At 36.5% G+C, this 22,626-nt stretch overlaps 1 protein-coding gene across 1 annotated transcript; it reads left to right on the top strand.

Annotated features, from left to right (window-relative positions):
• Positions 1 to 17,864: 17,864 nt before the first annotated feature.
• LOC126625943 (phytochrome-interacting ankyrin-repeat protein 2-like) lies at positions 17,865 to 20,699 on the top strand. The gene is made up of 3 exons (XM_050295071.1): positions 17,865 to 18,581; positions 19,679 to 19,850; positions 20,001 to 20,699. The coding sequence occupies exons 1-3, from the start codon at positions 18,465 to 18,467 to the stop codon at positions 20,213 to 20,215; spliced, it is 504 nt and encodes a 167-aa protein (XP_050151028.1). The 5' UTR covers positions 17,865 to 18,464; the 3' UTR covers positions 20,216 to 20,699.
• The last annotated feature ends 1,927 nt before the right edge of the window (positions 20,700 to 22,626 follow it).

Raw genomic sequence — 22,626 nt, 5'->3', positions numbered from 1 at the left:
GGAGAAGGAGTGAATTTAGCCTCACAATGGGTTAGCAATAATGTGGTTTAAATTCGCCTTTGACGAGAATCGAACCTAAGACCTCTTACTTATAAGTGAAGATGAGTACCACTAGACCATAGTACTAAGTGGCAAGTTATTTTGTTATGTAAGGAAAATTAAACTAGTTAACTATGGTTAAACTATAAAGGCTTATTATACAAAATGGTCCCTGAGATTTGCATGATGGTCCCTGAGATTGAAAATCGATAGAAATGGTCCCTGAGATTGTCCAACATCCATGATTTTGGTCATTCCGTTAAAAACTCTTTGGGCAATTTTCAAAGCTTCGTAACTTAATCGATTCTTAACCAAATTCAACACATAATATATCAAAATGAAGATAAGAAAGTGTAGAACCAGATTATACCTATTTGAAAGCCCAATGATTATCGAAGGTGGCCGAAAAATAGCCTGAAAGGTGACTGGTCCGCGGGAAAATTGGAAAACTCATCGAAAACTAGGTAACTTTAAACGTTCATAACTTCTTCAATACTCAACGAAATCGAGTGATTCAAAAACAAAAATCATACTTCTCGATGAGACGAAGAAAATGGCATCTTTCTTGACTGCTAACTGGCTAACTCGAAAATGGTTAGCCACTTTCGAGCTGTTGTCCGATCAAACCACGGCGAGTTAGCCTTCGAAAAATGTAACATTCTCTTCATCTCATCAAGAAGTATGATATTCTTTTTTGAGTCACTCGATTTCATTGAGTATTGAAGAAGTTATGAACGTTTAAAGTTTACCCAGTTTCCGACAAGTTTTCCCCGCGGACCAGTCACCTTTCAGGCTATTTTCCGGCCATCTCCGGCAATCATTGGGCTTCCAAATAGGTATAATCTTATTGTACACTTTCCTATCTTCATTTTGATATAATATAGGTCGAATTTGATTAAAAAACGATTGAGTTACAAAGCTTTGAAAATTGCTCAAAGAGTTTTTAACGGAATGACCAAAATCATGGATGGTAGACAATCTCAGGACCATTTCTATTGATTTTCAATCTCAAGGACCATTTCTATTGATCATGCAAATCTCAGGGACTATTTTGTATAATAACCCAACCATAAATATGTGGCACACTTTAGGAGGAGTGGTAATATTCACCACCTAAATAGAGTGATGAGCAAATTTAAGCTCGGATATTTATTAAAGAATGAATTGTAAATGTATGAAATGTTTGGAAACAATGATCTCAATTTCCCTTTGGTAAGAAGTTGAACTAAGAAGCACTCTCTTTGGTCGCATAATAATAGTTTGTTTTTGTAATACCCAAAACGGCATGACATTTAGTTATATTTTCTTCAGTCATACTAGTCTTAATATGGTTAAAATCTCTTATGTAAGTTATGTTTAGTCAAATATATGAAAAAAAAGGAATTTAAGTTTTCGTTGTAACTTAGACTAACAAATTGGTTTTGGTGGCGTGGTCATCTATATATATATATATAGGGAATTTTAACGAAAAGTTCCTGGTACTGTTCACTTTAACGAAAAACCATATTTTTACACTAAAAAGTCAATCATGGTACTATTCACTTTACCTTTTATTTTGTCCTTATCATTAAAACTCAAAATTTTCATGCCCTTTTCATTAATTTTCCTATATATATAAGGATGAGGCAAAAAAAGTGAAGATTTCATAGTACTCAAATTGCTCTTCTCCCAAACTAAATTGAAAATTCGAGAAAAAAAATATAAATAAAAACATGCAAGGTGGTTAGCAAATTCATTAATTTTCAAAATATATATTTTAATAAAAACAACAAAATTAAAATTAAAACAATAAAAAAAACCAATTGTAATACGCATAGTAGATTCAAACGGTTTTTTATTTATTTTCCTCCTTCCTTACAGTCAACGCAAATCCAAAAAAGGAAACAACCAAATTTAAGTTTAGGCTTATTTACTTCAACGCCCATTGAAACTCGTATTCGCTCTTACTTTTCCCTATGAAACTCATTTTTTTCTCACTTAACCCCCAAGATTGTACTACATCATTTTTGTCCATTCAGTCAAATAAAAGTTAGAAAAGTAGCATTTTTTACAATGAATTTTAACAAGTATATTTTTTGAGATGTGGGTGATGGGGGAGAAGGCACCATTAACTCTGCCATGGGGAAGGGAGAAAGAGGGGTAGGCCAAAGAAGAAGGAAGGCTGGGTTATGGGTGCTACCTATCGTGATGACTGTTCCGAAAGGCTGGTGTATATTGAATTAAGATTAGCATGGTCTTGTGCTATGCATTTTAGACACATGATGGATATACAGGTGCATGTCTGTCGAACAACTTCACTAAGTGCTGATTACCTAAGAAGCTTAAATGTATGGATTGCTTACCACATGTTGAATTTTACAAAGTTTTGCGTTGTAGTATGTAAATGGTTCTTAGACCTGAGGCATCATCGAATATATTTTGCTTATAGATGTGAACTTGAACTCAACCTCAAAGCCCTCACTACCTCACAGGGCCTAACAGTGTGTTCTTGGGTTCGTATGTAATTGTTCACATTCTCGCAAGGCTCGATAGTGTGTTTCTTAGGTTCATATGCAATTGTCCACCTTAACAAATGTAATGTAATAATAATTAAGAAGGTATCTTTTAAATCTTCACCTTAGTCCTCATTTTTCATAAGGACGACCCTGAATCAAAGAATTCTTCCTTGCGAATCCGCTTGGCTTGCTTCACAAATTCAAGCGACAGAGGTAAATTGCTTTCCAAACATTGCGATTGGTATATCGGGACTAAGAATTTGGTAAACATCGTAGGCGTTAAGCTTCCTTTCGCTAGAGAATGGTCCATGCACTTGTTTTCTGGCTTGTTCTTATTATTGGATTGTTTCTCATCCGTCTTCTTCTAAAATGTCTCCAAGAACTTCCACAAGGTTGCTCAGTGCCTTCTGGGCTCGTTTGGCTTCATCCCAAAGTGTGTGCTTTTCTGCCAAAACAAAGAACTTGTCAGGGTTAAGTGTTCAATCATGATCAGCTATCCGAACAAGTGGTTCTCGGCTAGGAGTCCATTCTTAAATGCTGCATTGACTACCGTGTCATAACATCTGACAATCTTCAATTTCTTTGCCTTAAACCCCTTCACGTAGTAACGAAGAGTCTCATATGGTTCTTTTTTTATGTTGAATAAGTGGTCAGACTTTTTCTTGATTGAGTGGTACGACGAATATTCCTTGATATAAACCAAGGAAAGTATGTAGAAGTTCCGGATTGATTGCGGCGACATGATGTAGAACCAGTCTTGCGCCTCGTTTTGTAGGATCATAGTGAAAATCTTGCGAACACATTGTTGTTCCCGTAGAGATTCATAATGTTGCGGTACTGTTTGAGGTGCCTTTCCAAATCCTCATCTTCTTTGAAGAAAGTGAAATGAGGCAGCGTGAACTTGCAAGGTGGTTCCATCTGCTCAATCTCGTATGTGAAAGGTAACCTACTCATGTTGGTCACATCCTTGCGGAACGCCTCATCAGTGGTCTCAATGCACGAGAAATCGTGCAGTTCTTAGTTAAGTGCATGTTAGAGGTAGTGGTGCCTCCGTATGCCTCTAGCGATAGTCTACAGGTATGTGCTGCTTGTTCGTGCCATAGTTGCAGTTCACATCGTTCGTCCCTGTTTGGCAAGCGGACTACTTATGGTTGCGTTTGGCGTTAACTGCCAGTCAAACTTGAGATGGAACATTCTTATGCTTATTCCTGCCCTTGTGATGCATGCTCAGGAATGAAGTGGGAAGAACTCTCTTCAAGTCGAGTCGAGAGTGGACATTGTGTGCAAAACCAGGTCTGAATGTTCATCAGAATGTGGACCTAACCATGAATGTACGCATGCGCTAAGTCAGGAGTGAACGCTTCTTTACATCCTAAGACGGGAGAAGACATTGTCCAGAGGGTCGAGGCGAGAACGTACACTACCTGAACACTCAGTTCATGGCTTGTTAAATGACTGCTTGTCAAGGAGTTGTTGGAAAGAAACATCGTCATTTGCCCTCATCATGCTTCGGGACACCTTGACAGGAGTGTGCTGCATCTCGATGTACTCTAAGAGTTGACTCACCATGGTTGCCTGCAATGTGATGATGGTTGTCAATTATGCGACTTATTGGCATGGTATGGATCGCCATTCGAGGTGGAAGAGCTTAATTGGTATGTATCTTCATGAGTGAAGGAAGTATAATAGACATCGTGCACGAAATTTAAGCCGGGATGCGTTAAATTGTAGAAAAAAAATAGTAAAACGATCAGTCTGGTCGCCAATTTGATGGTCAAGTTGGTCGGTTTAAGGACCTAGAGCCAATTCAACTTAACCAATCTAAAGGTGCGGCTTGGTCGCTAGAGCTATAAGGGCGCGTGTTGAGTCGTCGGTCAGACCACGTGGACTGCTAGGTTGGGCATCATGCGATGGGCTTGCTAGTTTTAGGCTTGGGAAGGCTAAGCCCGCTGGGCCCTGTTGGAAATGTGCCCTAAAGCCAATCATGTGATGATACTTTACGGACATTTCACATGTTAAACTAATCTAGTTTAACATATAAAGGGCATAGATTATTGTTTGAGCCGTCTCATATAAATGTTATATGCTTAAACGATAAAGTCCAAGGAATATGTGATTGGGAGAATGTAATCTAATGAAGTTAGATTCTTGAGACCATTCTTTCGTAGACACATCCTAAACGTTCCTGATCATAGGATTGCCAATTGGGCATTGACAGTCCGTCAAGATCGGTACGTACTATGTCTTCTCTCAGGGAGAGTGATTAGTCTCTAGTCATTGGTGTGTGTGACATCAAGACAAGTACGGTAGGTGCTCAATAGAGAATGAGTTCACTGAACGCGATCAACGAAGAGTTCTCATATTCCATGTCACATGAGAACTCATGGTTGGGATAATGCAAAGTAGTCCTTTGACCTGAGGCATCATAGTTGTCTTGTGGTTAAGACCTTGATCTTTGATTATGTTAAAGTCATCCCACCAGGAGGGTGTCCACGGCATCGTTGGGGTCAAGCCGCTTAGCTATGGAGACAAATGAATGCGCAACAAGGGATCTCTAACCTTCAAACCGTTTGAGGGAGAATACTCTCTGATATGATTTGAATCTCTGGCCAGAGTATGAATGAGATTAGGGAATGCGTTCCGAATCACATTCAAGGTAATCATATAAGCACAAGACACACATTGGATAGTAGACATGAGAAAATAAACTATCAAACCAAACAATGTGGTCAAGAGTATTAGATTAGAGAAGGACCGTATTGCATTTGTAATCTCGAACTGAATAGGTTCTCTAACCTCTTCTGATTAGCTTGGGTAACCATGATATGCTGCTAGGTGTCACTCATGGTTTGTGGAAGCCCTAAACGTGTATAATCACTAAAGGGAGAATTGAAAATAGTTTCAATTCACAATCGATGTAAAATGGTTTTAATCGCCCACTACCTCGCTAAAAGGAACCTAATGGATCGCACACCGTGAAAGGTAGAGATTGGAGATTAAACGGAAATGAGTAAGAATGATTAAATGGTTTAATCATTTATTTATGGCAAGGATTAATTAATATGTTAATTAATCAAACGAATAAGTTCGTTAAAGACTTCGGGATAGTTTTGGACCTTAAGGCCCAATGGGCTTCGAACGTCAAGCCCATTAACTTAAGTTGTATGACAATTTAATGAATAAAGATTCATTAAAGCCCAAAAGCCCAAATCCCTTAGTAAGGCCGGCCATGAAGATGAATTAGGGTTTTTGGTTGTTTAGGTCACTTAAAGAAGTGACTATATAAATGACTTTATAGCCAAATATTCATTAAGTGAATTAAGTGAAAAATGGGTTTATTTTTGGGGAAAATAGGTGAGAATTGTCTCTCCATTTTCTCTCTAAAGAGGCCAACACCTTGGAGGGTACATCTAGCAATCCTACTACTCCAAGGTCACTCATTTCTTCTACAATCGAACCTTGGTGTCGAGAATTAGAGGTTCTCAATTTTGGGAACTTGGAGAACCTATTCTTCCATCCAAATCCATGGATCTAAGAAGCAAGGAATGAAGGCCCTTATCTCTTTGGGTGATTAGCCTTTGCTTATGCAAAGAGGAATCTACAAAGGTATTAATTTCAACTCACTTATGTTTTGAGTTGATTATTGGTTCACCAATCTACTAGGCTTTGAATTTCATGGTAATGTTTTGTTTTTGAGTGCATACAAGCATGATTCCGCCTTTAATTGTTAATTGCATGCTATATGATGTTGCTCAAATGAACATGTTTTCACAAAATAATTCCTTCAAGTGGTATCAGAGCCTAGGTCTAGTAGTTGGTGAATCATTTTGGGTTTTATAGTTCATAGTTTGTGATTTAAAAGTTGTAATTGTTACAAGCTTTATTCTTGCTTCTTTGAAAGTAAATTTTGTTGGAAAATTTGCTATCTCAAATGTTGTAGATGTTGTTCATATGAGCATGAATATTGGAGCTAAAATTTGGTGCCATGCTTTTGGGAAAATTCGGCCAAATCCAAAGGGTGAATTTTTGGGTTCTTGTTTGACTTGTTAAAAGTGTTTTAATGTGTTCTTTGGAACCCCTAAGTACCCTAGTTTGGTTAGATGTTATTTCCCTTAAGTAAGAATGGTTTTGGAATGTTTTTGGGTGAAAAAGGTTCATGGAAAAATTTGGGTTTTTCATGGATGTTCTTCATTGTTCTTGATGTTCTTGCCAAGAACAAAAAGGTTTGGTGTTTTGATTCAAAGTTTTGAATTATTTCATAAAGTTTATGTGATATGTTTTTCAAATGATTTATCATGTATTTAAAGTGTTAAATATTTGATTAAATGGCAATAGAAAAATCTATCATCAAAACTTATATTATTTTTATGAAAGGTGATAGAAATAATGGTGATAAGAAGTTCTTATCTTACACCACTTGATTGTTTTTGACAAAACTCACAAATCAACACACACACCAATCTTATCCCTCCCCAAAACCAGCCACTCCCTCAAAGGGAGTACTTTTGGGGCTTTTATGCAATTACATAAAGTTTTGATACTTTTGTGTATTTGCACTTTGGCCCAAAAGTTTACGTTTTTACGTTAAGGTCCAAAAACGCTAAAGGACAAATTGTTTTGTTCCTTTAATGAAGTTTTTGCATTATTAAAAGTTTGGGTTCTAGTTGTATTTACATGAAGTAGTGACTTTTGTGTATTGTACAAAGTGACCCCAAAAGTTTTTTGTTATTGCAATATGGCCCAAAAGTTGAGGTTAATTGCATGATGGCCCAAATAGGATGAGAACAAAATTGTTTTGTCTCTTTAAATGAGAATTGGATTTTCATTTTGTTTAGCTCCATTTAAATCAATTTTATGGATACAAAAACCAATTGAAAATGTTGCATTCATTTAATTAGTTAAAGTGTTAATTAATTAAAGGGTGATTATGAACCTAAGCCTAATATAATTGAGCTATGTGAAAGGCGTTTCAAATTTGTTTGAACCATGGGAATGTGTAGATTAAATTTTGGTTGTAATTTGATTTGATCAAATGTTGTAAAAGGGCTTAAGCTCTTCTTTACTTTAAAGTAATTTGTTAAATGCAAATGTTGTAATGAGCATAAGCTCACCTTTACTTTGAAGTACTTCTTTCTTGCTTTATATGATATGCATGAAAATGAAGTAGTTGGGTCCAACGCCCATAAGACAACACGCCTTAATGTGATTAAACGCGTAACTAAAATCAATCTTCATTCCTAGACCGAGATTCAACACAAGGCTCGTGTTGAATCTAAACAAAGGTTCATGATCATCCTTAGGCCCTAAGACAACTATGTAGTCCATCAAATGAATGCAAAGTTTATGTTAGTAGTATCATATACTCTTGCTTTAAAATCGTTTTAAAAGCATAGTGGGAGTATTATGTACAACTAAAACAATGAGATGGACCAATAGTTGTAATAGGACCAAAATAGTTTTAATAGAGATTAAAATGTATGTTTATATGTGATGAGACCTAAAACCCTCAATCAAACCAATATTAAGTTGATAAGCGAGAGATGTTTAGAATATCTCTTCGTGGCCTTCCACCGTGGTGGGATCCAATCGTTTATGACTTGTACACCGGCTTCACCCTATCATGGGGGAGTACACAGTGCATGCTTATACTCAGGAGGAATCCATATACATATGATGAGGTGAGTGTAGGCAACGAGGATAGCTATATATCGTATCATCGTGAGGCTATTCTTGAACCCCTTCACACACTAAGCATGGTGGGAAGAACTTAACTAAGTGCAATGGAACCAATATCATATCATTGTGAGGTTACATTCTCTAGAGGCCAAATAAGATGGGTACTTGCATGAGTTGCAAATGAGTAAGCGTACTCTCTCATTATTATTGTTGCTAGCCATATATCGTATCATCGTGAGGTGGGCTTGGTAATAGTGAGCCTCCCATAACCTACTAGGAGTTTCATCCAAAACTCTCGAATTCCTATGAGGGATATGGAATTTGCCAAAAATAGTGGGTGGTGCTATTTTGATTTAAAGACCCGAATCAAATGGCTTAAAATCAATCAATCTATATTCGTTATGTATTTGTTTACCAATATATTTGCAAACGCTATCCAACACTTGACAAAGCCGAACGTTTAGTTTACGGACTTGGTACTACAAAACCATAGATTGTCTTTAATGGCTTGTAAAAGTACCAAAGTAGTCTCTTCCTCACAATCTTACTATTGATAATGTATCATTAGAAGAATATGTTAGAAAAGGTCTATCATAAAGAGGACAACACTTTTAAATGTCATAATTCTTCAATTACAATTTGTTGTATGAAGAAATAGGAGTTGCTTTGAACAACTCTTAGTCAATACAAACACTTAGTGCTTGTTTCTTTGTTAAATGAACAAAGAACTTGAGAAGAAAGCACAAAGGCATGGACACTTTATATGCCATGATTCTTCACTTACAATTTGTTGTATGAAGAAATAAGAGTTGCCTTGTACAACTCTTTAAAGTTTGTAATTATGTTTAGAACATAATGGTTGGTTGACAAAAATAGTCCATTAACATGGACTTATGATGATTTTGAATCATTGAATGTTGAAGTGATAAACCACTTAACGAGACGGAAACTAGGCAAGGACTTCACCTTTGTTTCCCTATCCTAATCGTTCACTAAGTTTATTGTAAACTATGTAGTGAAAAATAACCACATGCTCTCCAAAATGTTTGATGTGTATAACACAATTGAAAAAGGTTTCAAGAGAGATAGTGGGAGTTTAGGGACCATGACTAATGTAGTCAAAGGTGAAAGTCAAATAAAGAAGATAAATAACTCCAAGGGAACAAACTTTCTTTATGAAAGGATGGATATTGGAAGGGGTATTTGCAAGAAATGTCTTGCAAGTGTCAAGGACACACCTTTCGAATGTGTTGTAAATTGTTCTTGAATAGTTCAAAACAGTTGGTTCTTCTACTTGAATGCATGATTCCGTATTAGTGACTATGTTTTACAATCGTTGTAAAAGTGTGGCTAATAAGAAGTAGAAGATTAATGAGAGAAGAGAAAGTACTTCACATTCGAAGCGTGAATCAAATGTAGATCTCTGCGAAAGCAGATGGTACTTACTTCCTCATATGAACTACCAAAGAAATTGGAAAAACATAGATTGTCTTTATATTCCAATTTTAAGGAACTAAATTCCGTCACTATGTGAAATGGATAAATGTTTTGTTTGACAAAACAATGTTCTTTATTAATCAATGATTGGATTATGGTAATCTAATTAATTATCTCTATAGTAGAGATAATATGGTAGTGTTAACTGTTTAGAAAATAATGATGCTTAAAACCCAAAAGGTTGCAAGGTAGTGACTAATCCCAACAAAAGTTGTGATACCTCTAAAACATAAATTACGAGTTGGTCATAGATGGACGCTTTGGATCGTTAGATCCGGATCCAATACCTTCTTGTTAAAATTGTATGGAGGCGAAATGTTCGAATCTTTATTCTTTTGGAAAGAAGAAAGAATCACAAAGTTGTTGAGGTTAATTCACTTAAATGTTAGTGGTACTTGTCCACAAACATAATATTACTCATGTTGAATAACATTCACCGAAGATCACTCTCGGTTGGACTATAGTTTATTTTGAATAAACACAAGTCCGAATACTTTGCAAAATGTTTCAAAGAATTCAAGTAATGTAAGTTGATGAGTAAGACATCTAAAGTATTTACCTCCTTAGATTTGATCCAAGGAAAGGTAACACTTTAGATGAGTTTCCTTGAAAGATATCAAGGAAATTAGCATCGTAAGATAATATATTTCTCCATTAGGAGAAGAACGAACTTGAATAAGATTTAGTTCGTTAGATGTTATCAATTACCCATATATAGGATATATACTTCTAAAACAATATGATTGTCAATGAGAAGATCTTCCAATATTTTCATGACTCCATAAGATGTAGTTGGAAAGAAAGACAAATCTTAAGCATGTTAAAGATTTGGGGTTGTGTGCTAACAAGCAATATTTGTTTGATAACAATCTTGTAGGATATCCTTAAAATAACTTTTGGATATCGCTTCTATAAACCAACTAACAAATGTTGTTTTGTTGGGAAGTTCATTGTAATTCTACAATGTGATTTGCCTAAAAGCAAATGAACGAGAGATAGAACTCAAAGAATGAGTTCTTTGAGAGACAAGAAAGTAATCAACAAATATAACAATCTAGTTCCTATACCTCAAGCTCCAAGGTAGTCGATAAGAATGAAAATCCTTATGACTACATTGAGTGCATATACGATATATACTCAAGGAAATGGTAAAGTACCATTTGACTCGAAATAATGAAACCTTCAAAGCTAATTGGTAGCTTAAGGTGACTACAATCAAATAGAATGGTTGACTCTAAAGGAACCATTTTTGACGTAGTCTTAGTTTCAATAAATTCGAAGATTGCTAGCTACAACTAAATGGTGATTCAATGTTTGGACATAATATGGGTTTCCGAAACCATTATTAAGATAGTCTTGATAATATATGTCCAAAACTATAAATCACAAGACATGTAAGTTGTAGAGATCCATCCATCATGGATCTTAGCAAATTAGTGGGAGCTATTTGCATTTTATGAGAAAAAGGATCAAATCGTTTGATTTCTCATAAAGATGTAAATGAATCTTTTGTTTACTAAGTTTTACAAAAGATTAGTGGGAGTTAATCACGTTCCTAAAAATTTAAATATATATGATATATTAATTTTGGAAATGAAAAGAATACTTCTTCGTTAAAGTTATGACTTTAATACATTATATGAATATAGAATGTATATGGGAGATATAGTCTATATACATGGGATGGAAATCTATAAAGATAAATTTCATGATATAATTGGATTATATCAATCCCTAATAATAGACAATGGATGCTAGGAAGTTTCTCATATGATGATAAACTTCAATAAGAAGGACGATTCTAGTGAGACTAGCAAGTTGCCATTCTCAAAGGGAACGTACCCCTTTGACTCCCAAAGAAATAATGCGTAAATTGAATCCTTTATGCATACGTAGAAAGGTGATTTATGTATTTCATATTGTATGAAAAACATTGATATGAGTTGTACCTAGAAACGGTACAAGACGATATCAGTGCAAGCCCAAGATCAGAACCATGGCAACTGTCAAGTGAGTCCTTAAGTATTTAAGAAATACTAAAGGATAGATTCCTCAAAGAATGAGGAAGAATTAGAGTAACGTAATGGAAGCGTAAATGTATTAGATTATGAATCTAATCCATCATTGGATGTTTCTTCATTATGAATGAAGAGATAAACGAATATCTCTTTATTATGACTAAAGAGATATTTGGATGGAAACATTAAAGTAATGACTTTAGTGTGTTCCATTATGAATGCAAGATATATTGCCATATAGAAGTTTACAACAATGTTGTTTGGATGGGAAAGTTCATTTATGAACTCTCTATTCGGTTCCAACCAGAAAGTGTATGACACTAATGGGGCGATAGCTCAAGCCTGGGAATCAAGGTCTCATCAAGATCCGAACACAAATGAGAGACTGAACCACATGATTGAGAATCATGTATAATGGTGACGTCGTTATTCTCAAGGTTGCTTCTGTGGATAACACATATAGATATCCACTGCCTAGGCCTACTATTCAGCCATTTATGAAATGACTACAGAAGAGATATCATCATTGATGATCAAGCTGATTGGCTCTAGTGCAAGTGGGAGATTGTTGGAAATGTGCCCTAAAGCCAATCATGTGATGATACTTTACGGACATTTCACATGTTAAACTAATCTAGTTTAACATATAAAGGGCATAGATTATTGTTTGAGCCGTCTCATATAAATGTTATATGCTTAAACGATAAAGTCCAAGGAATATGTGATTGGGAGAATGTAATCTAATGAAGTTAGATTCTTGAGACCATTCTTTCGTAGACACATCCTAAACGTTCCTGATCATAGGATTGCCAATTGGGCATTGACAGTCCGTCAAGATCGGTACGTACTATGTCTTCTCTCAGGGAGAGTGATTAGTCTCTAGTCATTGGTGTGTGTGACATCAAGACAAGTACGGTAGGTGCTCAATAGAGAATGAGTTCACTGAACGCGATCAACGAAGAGTTCTCATATTCCATGTCACATGAGAACTCATGGTTGGGATAATGCAAAGTAGTCCTTTGACCTGAGGCATCATAGTTGTCTTGTGGTTAAGACCTTGATCTTTGATTATGTTAAAGTCATCCCACCAGGAGGGTGTCCACGGCATCGTTGGGGTCAAGCCGCTTAGCTATGGAGACAAATGAATGCGCAACAAGGGATCTCTAACCTTCAAACCGTTTGAGGGAGAATACTCTCTGATATGATTTGAATCTCTGGCCAGAGTATGAATGAGATTAGGGAATGCGTTCCGAATCACATTCAAGGTAATCATATAAGCACAAGACACACATTGGATAGTAGACATGAGAAAATAAACTATCAAACCAAACAATGTGGTCAAGAGTATTAGATTAGAGAAGGACCGTATTGCATTTGTAATCTCGAACTGAATAGGTTCTCTAACCTCTTCTGATTAGCTTGGGTAACCATGATATGCTGCTAGGTGTCACTCATGGTTTGTGGAAGCCCTAAACGTGTATAATCACTAAAGGGAGAATTGAAAATAGTTTCAATTCACAATCGATGTAAAATGGTTTTAATCGCCCACTACCTCGCTAAAAGGAACCTAATGGATCGCACACCGTGAAAGGTAGAGATTGGAGATTAAACGGAAATGAGTAAGAATGATTAAATGGTTTAATCATTTATTTATGGCAAGGATTAATTAATATGTTAATTAATCAAACGAATAAGTTCGTTAAAGACTTCGGGATAGTTTTGGACCTTAAGGCCCAATGGGCTTCGAACGTCAAGCCCATTAACTTAAGTTGTATGACAATTTAATGAATAAAGATTCATTAAAGCCCAAAAGCCCAAATCCCTTAGTAAGGCCGGCCATGAAGATGAATTAGGGTTTTTGGTTGTTTAGGTCACTTAAAGAAGTGACTATATAAATGACTTTATAGCCAAATATTCATTAAGTGAATTAAGTGAAAAATGGGTTTATTTTTGGGGAAAATAGGTGAGAATTGTCTCTCCATTTTCTCTCTAAAGAGGCCAACACCTTGGAGGGTACATCTAGCAATCCTACTACTCCAAGGTCACTCATTTCTTCTACAATCGAACCTTGGTGTCGAGAATTAGAGGTTCTCAATTTTGGGAACTTGGAGAACCTATTCTTCCATCCAAATCCATGGATCTAAGAAGCAAGGAATGAAGGCCCTTATCTCTTTGGGTGATTAGCCTTTGCTTATGCAAAGAGGAATCTACAAAGGTATTAATTTCAACTCACTTATGTTTTGAGTTGATTATTGGTTCACCAATCTACTAGGCTTTGAATTTCATGGTAATGTTTTGTTTTTGAGTGCATACAAGCATGATTCCGCCTTTAATTGTTAATTGCATGCTATATGATGTTGCTCAAATGAACATGTTTTCACAAAATAATTCCTTCAGGCCCTTGTTGTTGTTGCAGCTGCATACACCTAGGCATCCTACCCTTGTCTCGATGGGGCCTGCACAAGCTCACTATGCGCTTGCATGGCTGCAGGTTAGGCAGCAACGCCTGGTCTAGGCTACTATGGTGGCAGTCATGGCGGTCTTTAGTGGTGGCAGGGTTCTCCAGCTGCCGTGTTGAGCCGCACGGGCCATGTCAGGGTATCCATTCTTCGGTCCATTTCCAAGTACACCATATGTACCGTTTGTCATGGTTTCAGAATTTTCAGTCATGTTCTCTTTTTTCTAGGAACTAAAAAAAAACTTTGTCAAAAAATCCAAAGACTACAAGTGTGTGAGAAAATTGAAGAGGGGAAATTTGAGAAAAGGATTACGAGAGCCTTCAAGAATTAAATTAGGGTTTCAATGAAAGCATCAATTTGTAGTAGCAAAAATCTGTCGTTTTAGTCCACAAATTTGAACCTACAAAACAATTAAACACTTTTCTCAAGGACCAAAACCACGTTCTTAAGGATTTTTTTTTTTTTTTTTTTTTTTTTTGTTTGTAGAGGGTGGTGGTTGGGCCAATGGATCTCCAATACCTTAGTTAGTTTCTTCGAAAGTTGCATAGGGTGGCCACATGTGCAGGGTTTGTCATGTCATGTGTCAACATCTTATTGGCCAAGATGTGTCATTTACTGGATGGAGGAAATAATTATTTTGAAGAAATTATTGAATAAATAATATTTTAGAATTATCATGTGGAATCATTGATTGGATTTGATTGTGATTCCTTCCTGGATTTAGTTGATCTTCAAAAAGGAAGGTATAAAGATAAGGATTTGATTATTAATCTTATCTTTAATATCTTTGACCTTTCTCCTTGCCATGGCAACAAAGCTTCAAGAGATTATAGCCACCAGTAGCTTAAGTCTTCAGAAGTGCTAAACTGTGCGTAGAATCTAATGAAGAAATCTTTGTCATTCGTAAATAAAAATTCACGTGTCAGTTCCAAAAAATTTCATATTATTTTTTTTCTCCACAAAAGTCTCCACCTCATTTGAAAAGTCTAAAGTCAACAAAACAAATTAATTATGTTACATAATCGATAACCCACTGCTTAGACCTGTTCCTTTTTCTGCATTTTCAAATATATTGTATAGGTAGCTAGCTAACTCTATTCATTATCTATTTGTTGGAGAGCCAGACTGGAGGGTTTAAAATTGAGAATTAGAGTAGGGGTGAGTTCTAAAAATGGAAAATTGAAGAAAAAGGGACTGAACACCGAACCAAAATCGAAAAATCGAAAATTAAAAAGAAACCGAATCAAAAAAAGGAAAACCGAACGAACCTAACTTTATTGGTTTGGTTTCGATTTTAGAGGTTTGAAAACCAAACCGAACTGAATGCCTTTTTATGTTAGTATTTAAGCCTAAGCCTACAAACTTGATCTTAGTATAATAATAAATAAAACAAAAACCAAATCTTAAAATTCTTCTTGAAAACCTAGCTGGTATCTTCTTCTTAGTGCCAAACTTTTAACTCTTTAGCATTAATTGAATATGTTTTCTCATGCCTTGAACCTTTAGATTTACAAGGACATGATAACCTTCTTTGTCATGAGATGGGATGGTTTATAGGGTTTAGTGGCACAGAGGAAATGACATCACAGATTCACAAGTTGGCATCCTATGCTTTCATAACTCCAATCTTATGTTCTCATGTGCACCCAATGCCACCATGGCTCACCAAAAAAAAAAAAAAAAAAAAGCCACCATGTGGCTTTGAAATTTGTAGAAACTATTTAACTTCCTCTGATGCTTTTTACTAAAAGTTCCTATTTGATTGACGTATTTTTTGGACCCAAAATTACATCATCAATCCGTGCAATCAAGGTCATTGAGTGAGTATAGCTCCCAACCATTGGATAGGAAAGTGAAGATAATTTTGTTATTGTTAAAGGATAATATTATGTAGAAACTATTTAACTTCCTCTGATGCTTTCTACTAAAAGTCCCTATTTGATTGGCGTATTGTTTGGACCCAAAATTACATAATCAGTTCGTGCAATCAAGGTCATTGAGTGAGTATAGCTCCCAACCGTTAAATAGGAAAGTGAAGATAATTTGGTTATTGTTAAAGGATAATATTATGGTTTTTATCATAATAATTATCTTTTTAATATGAATTATCTTGGCATATTCTTAAACGGGATAGATAGGATGTGGATTATATCCCTAAACAAGTGGTACAGTTCAAATTGATTTGGGATGTTTGGTGTGTGGTGATGGTGACAGAATGACAAGTAGTCATAAATGAATTTAAATAAATTTGAAATTCATTAAATGGGGATCAAGATACATGGATGGGTGATGGAATTATGATGAGATAAGAAATCCTAGGTAGGCTAGGCTTTTGGTCATGATGGGATAAGCCTGGATTAGGCTTTTATTATCTTTGAAAAGTCACCCATCTGAAGATAGGCTTTAGCCTATGCCACGGATCAGTCATTTTATGAGTTTGAGTTTCAGACGGTTTCTATGAAATTATCAGGCCATGCCAAGTAAAAGTATGGATGCTATAAATACAAAGTCACATGCAAAATATGAGGGACCTCTCCAATTCAACACACAAATTGCCCTGCGCAAAGCTTCTCAACAACCTTTGAGATTTTATCTTCTTCCCTTTTCTTCCGCCAACACATCTTCAGTTTAGATAAACATCATTGTGAAGGCAACCGGCGACATCTTTAATTTGGATAAACAGCACTGAAGCCGTAGAATCAGCCGATCAAGGAGCACCTTCAATTTGGATAAACAGCACTACTTCGAGATTGACTGGTTATTTATCCAAATCTCGGTTGACAAGGAATTTCGAGTTCTTGTTGGTAGAGGTCATCTCATTAGCCTTCTTAGTGAAATGAGGTGTTACAGGTTACTAGACTCGACACATCGAAAGCTGAGTTGTTTTATAATTGGATATTCACAAGTGAGTTTCAGAATTCGGTATTTCGCAGCCGAACCACATTTACTATCAAGACATACATCTCTTTCGAGTACTTGTGTCCATATAGCCTGGTGCTAGTTTGGCATGCTTATACTCTTATGAATATAACCACCGTGACCGAACCCAGCGCCGACGATTCGTGAACTTCACATAACTAGCAGCCTTATCTTTAGGCTCTAGAACCCAAAGGCCGAGATGTGTTCCTTCCTCGGCCATAATCGCAGGATCAAGAAGTCAGCAACGCACTTAACGCAACATCAACACATTTTACTCCTTGGTCGAGCTCGATCGTCGAGATGGCACACCTGACACACAACCGAATAACGTAGTTAGCTTATTAATTACTCGGCCTGCACGCCACGTAGGCTTGGTAGTTTTTAGTGTCAACACATATACACAAGACTACCTTAGTGTACAATGAAGACAAGATAAAAGTCATTGTTACGTTGATGTCAAGACTCAAGAGGAATGCTAAGATCATTTGTTTAAGTGTGCGATATTAATAAAATAAGAAAAACCGAAACCGAACTAAAAAAAAAAAATCGAATAAAAAAAACCAAAAGAAATTGAACTGAACCTAACAAAAATTTCGGTCCGGTTTTGGTTTTGGCAAAAAACGGAACTGAATGAAAACGAAACCACGAGTCAAAAAAGGGCAGATTTGTAAATGTACAAGACAAAGTGGGTACTTTTTGTTAAATTTGAAAGTGTGAGAGATTTTTTTGTTATTTAGACTTGCAAATATCGAGTATTTTTCGCTAAATTACCCTATTCCTTCCTCCTCTGGCTCTTGCCTCTCTTTCCTTTTAGGGTTTGGTTTTCTTCAGGTTTCCTCCTCCACCGGCAAGCCCTCTCCCAATCCAACCGGAATTCCTTCTCCTCTGGCCACAAAACCATTTGGGAATCCCACACCATAGAGGATCCTCTCTCTTTGCCCCAAAACCATCACAAAGCGTCGTCGTGTTGCATCAACTATGAACATAATCTCATCGGCTTCCGTCGTCTCCGTCGTCGTCATCTTTGAGATTGAGAATCTTCGCGTCCTCGGTCCCGGCTTGAATCCTTTGGCTCCAAACTACTGCATGGCCAATCATTCTCGCTAAGTCTCTCTTTCTCTTTCTCTCGCCCTTTTCTTCCTAAATATTGTTCTTCCGGTACTTTTTTTTTTCCTACTTTTTTCCGCTATGATCGTTCCTACAATTCGTGTAAATCTTGGGTTCTGGGAGTTGAATTCTGGGGTGAGCGTTGTTGTTGTTGTAGCCCCGTAAAAGTGGGCTTGGTTTTTCTTTGTTGGTATCAAATCGTGCGTTTTTGGGTTGTGGAAGAAATTGAAACCTTGCCCCGAGAGGCGGAGGTAATGGGTACGCTCAGGCGGAGCTTGTTGCGGCGGCGGTCGTTTAGGTCCGGTGTGGATATGGATGATAGAGGATGGACCATGCTGCACATTGGTTGTCGAAAGGGTGATCTTGGACAGGTAAATTCTTGGTCTCGTTGTGTTATTTATGTTGTAGTTGTTGAGAATGTTGCCAAATGCTTGATTATAAAGATATAATAACATCCGGTGAAATCAATTAGGTTTGGATGGTGTAAAATCTGGTTAAAACTCAAAACTTTCATTAGCCCTGCGAACCGAGTTTGATGCGTTATTGAACAGAACCTGCAAAAACTAATCTTCTATACAATAGGAAGGGATGATAAAGTCCGATGTCGCATAATTCTTTTCTGTCCTATATTATTTGTCTTGATGATAAAGTAGGTCTCAGAAATTTGTGACAATCAAGGATTTTTACATGCTCTTTGCACAATCTAATTGGATTTGGACCTTAGCTGCATTACTTGTATGTTACTACTAATTAAAGATTTATGTGTGTGCTATGATAGCCGGAGCACGAACGTGTTCTGTTTTTAGACTGAGTACTTGTAATTTATTTGTGAAGGGTCCATTAGGGTATTTCAAATGAGTTTCTGGATTTGAATTTTGAGTACAAGTTGCATAATTGTCTTTAGATTGTGACTTTAAATTGTCTTAGAGTTCTAGATTGCTACTTTAAATTGACGTCCAGTTTATGAAATTAATGGAACTGTAAATTGACTTTCAGATTGCTACTCTAAATCATGAAATTGATCAAATAACTTGTTAGGGACTTGTGTATTCAATGTTACTCCATAGTCCCTGTAAAGCTTTGTTCAACCTTTCATCTTCTTACAGTGTTTTTATTATTGTTTTGGCTTTTACTTATATAATGAGTACAAAAGCTACTTGTTTTGTGTTATTGGGTTTTTTTCCAAAAAACCTTCTAATCACGATTACTTAGGAGAGAAAGTACAGGTCTCTTTTGGGGACTTTGTTGACAAAAAATATGACTCAATGGTAACTTTTAAGTGGCTACAAGGAAATGAAAATTAGCACCCTGATCAAAAAGTAACTGTCTGTTTTTAAATTAATTTGAAATACAAGCTTTGCGTTTTCTTGTACTTTTTGTCACATGTTGTGCCCCAACTATTTTGTTACCTTAAAAAAATTAGTCACTAATCATTTGAAATTTTTCTGTATTTTCTTTCTTTTGGAAGGTGAGGCAGCTTCTTGACGAGGGAATGGATGTGAATGCTGCTGCTTGGGGTCACAAATCAAAAGGGGTTACCCCTCTCCACCTAGCTGCTGAGGGTGGCCATTTAGATGTTATGGATGAATTACTTGAGCGTGGAGCTAACATTGATGCCAGAACTAAGGGTGCTTGTGGCTGTAAGTAGCGTTTTACAGCATCACTCTCCCTTTCTTTTCCTCTTGATTTTATTTATTTTAAAGTTTTTATGTTTTAGTTGAGAAGATGAAGAAATATAAATAGTTAAGATATTCTCTGATGTGTTCTGCTTCCTTTATTTGTTGAAACAGGGACTCCGCTTCACAGTGCAGCCAAAGAGAGGAGGAGGGAAGCAGTGAAATTTCTGGTAGAAAATGGAGCATTCTTGCCAGATGACATGTATGATTGTAGGTTTAACCCTCCACTCCATTACTGCCCTGGTCTTGAGTGGGCTTATGAGGAGATGAAGCGTCTTCAGCTAGAAAGTGCATCGTCGGGGGAGAGCTCGTGCAGCTCTGAAAGCTAAGTGTTGCTGCGGTATTGTCACAGTTGGTTCGGTGATTGGTCTTGTTATATCTATATAAATATATAGAGCGCACAGATAAATAAGATGCAATATGCCTGTGTGTCACCATCTTGTGTTTGTTTGGTTGCTGCTGCTGTCTTGCGTGAAGGATGTTCAGGTACTTTGTTATGATGGTTCTTATAAAAGTTTGTGTTTTCGAACTTACTGTGGGTACTATTATGTTCGTCAGGGGAGTGCTCCTGTAGCTCTGAAAGCTAGTGATCGTTTGGACTTATCGCATTCAGGTTGGGGATTGGTTTACTTTTATATATTATCTGTATATGCCGGCGCTGCTCTTAGAACAATCGCATGGCTTCTGTGTCACCATTTTATGTATGTTTGGTTCCTTATGTTTTGTATCCGAGACGTTCGAGTGTATCGTATGATTGGTACCTTCAACAATGCTGTTATATGATAATAATAATAATAATGATGCCTTCTTGTACCTTTCTTCTTTCTTTGAAACTATGATGCGCGTATGTTTGTTTAACTTTGTGGACGAGGAAGTCAGATTTAGTTCTTCTGGTCTATTGACCTGGATATATGACTTCATCAATGAGGCTGCCATTAGTGCAGGTTCATTTGAGTGTATTTTTGCTCACCTCAATGTGGCAATGATGCTCATTGCTCACTGCCCTGTATATTATTGTTAGATGAGTTTAAATATCGAGATTTGTATAGTAGATAGATTAAATTGAACTCATCCAGTGGTAATTATTGAGGTGGTGAGCAAAAATATTTTCGGTTCATTTTGTGGATGGTTCTGGTTTGCGTCTGATTCAACTGGTCTAAATAACTCATGGGCTAAAGTTTCCCTTCCTCTCGAAACAAAAGAAGTCACTAAATGTGTTGCATTATTACAAACACATGGAGCAAAAAGAATTTCTATTGACCTCAATTGCATTTGCAAACACTAAATGTCAAATAAGAAACCTTCAAGCAAAGCGTCATGTTGAATTTTGAACCATTGATCATGCCCACGGGACATTTAGAATCTGATTCCACCTGAACCTCTAAAAAGCCTTTCTCCACGCAAACCAAATGAGCCGCCCTTACCGCTTCAGCCTCCGCCGTTACACTTGATTCGCAGGGGAAGTTACCAAAGGCACCAGCCCCCTTAAAGATGCCTGCAATGTCCCTTGACACCCATCCAAAACCACCTTTCCTAGTGGCCTTTCGCCACGCTCCATCATAGTTCACCTTGATTGTGCGAAAAGGTGGTCGCTGTCTCAACAGATAGGGCTAGACGCTTCAACCTGAATTGGACGCCGCACTTCATCCACCCGAACCTCTTGCCTTGGTTTCATATCTTCAAACTCTCCCATTGTTGTTGCAACATCATTACTTCAGCCATGGTATTAGGAATAGGAAAATGATACACACACTTTTGTTTAACTTTCTCGCATATTTATGTTTAATTATGTCCTTTTCGTGTGCTTTATTTAATTTAACGACAAAAAATAAAGAGAAATGTAAAAAAAAGTGTGCAATCACATTCCTTAAGAATACCCATGAAGAATGTAGACAATAAATAAAGCATAATAGTGCCTAACTAAAAACTAATCAAGAACTTAGCTCCTTCCTACTAATCTGCAACGTCAAACTGTTATAGCAATCCAATATGTACATGTTCATGAAAATGTTTCTGTTTTTAATGGTATTTCATCACACATTAATGATAAACTAATTCTCCTCTCTATGCAAACATCGAGTCAAATGATATGCCAAGTCAAAACAAAGTCCATGGCTCCACAATATGCCTATGTGGGAGTTTGAAGTCAAATTGAGTATTCCAAGCATTTGCTGGCTTTCTACTAAACCAACTCCATCAAGTTTATTATAGTTTTATCAACAAATGGTCTTTGAAATTGGGACTTCTCAGTTTGGTTATTGAAATTAAAAATCGATTAAGTCTTCTCAAATACAACCTATAATTATTATTTAGTATGCCCAAAATACGAACACATACGTTATATGTCATTATACAAGTGGGAGGACACTTCATAAAAAAACTTTCTCCACTTCTATAATTACATATATGTACCGTCCCGTATTCCGAAAACATTGAAAAACCTCTTCATACTTATTGCTCCCCTTCCTCCCTTTTCACTTTTGAATTTACCATGATTATTTATTGCTCTCACATTGCAACACACCGCACACGTCCCATACTCTTGTTCTTGGACCGCATTTATTTTACACATGAACATATTTGTCGGCCTTCTTTTGGAGAGGTTTTTCGATATATCGGACACATGATTCGGTACATCAAATGTAATAATATAATTGGTTAGAAATTTAAATAATTTTTTTTTAACTAATTGTATTATGACATTTGGTAAATTAAGTCATATTTCTGGCACACTAAAATA

The sequence above is a fragment of the Malus sylvestris genome, chromosome 6 (genome assembly GCF_916048215.2).
Source record: "Malus sylvestris chromosome 6, drMalSylv7.2, whole genome shotgun sequence".
NCBI classification, from domain to species: domain Eukaryota; kingdom Viridiplantae; phylum Streptophyta; class Magnoliopsida; order Rosales; family Rosaceae; genus Malus; species Malus sylvestris.
This window is presented reverse-complemented; position numbering and strand designations above follow the sequence as displayed.

Excerpts from the sequence above, each read along its gene's own strand:
- LOC126625943 (XM_050295071.1), top strand. The coding sequence starts at position 18,465 with ATGGGTACGCTCAGGCGGAGCTTGTTGCGGCGGCGGTCGTTTAGGTCC. Across the intron at positions 18,582-19,678 it reads GAAAGGGTGATCTTGGACAG|GTGAGGCAGCTTCTTGACGA; the intron begins GTAAATTCTTGG and ends TTCTTTTGGAAG. Across the intron at positions 19,851-20,000 it reads AACTAAGGGTGCTTGTGGCT|GGACTCCGCTTCACAGTGCA; the intron begins GTAAGTAGCGTT and ends TTGTTGAAACAG.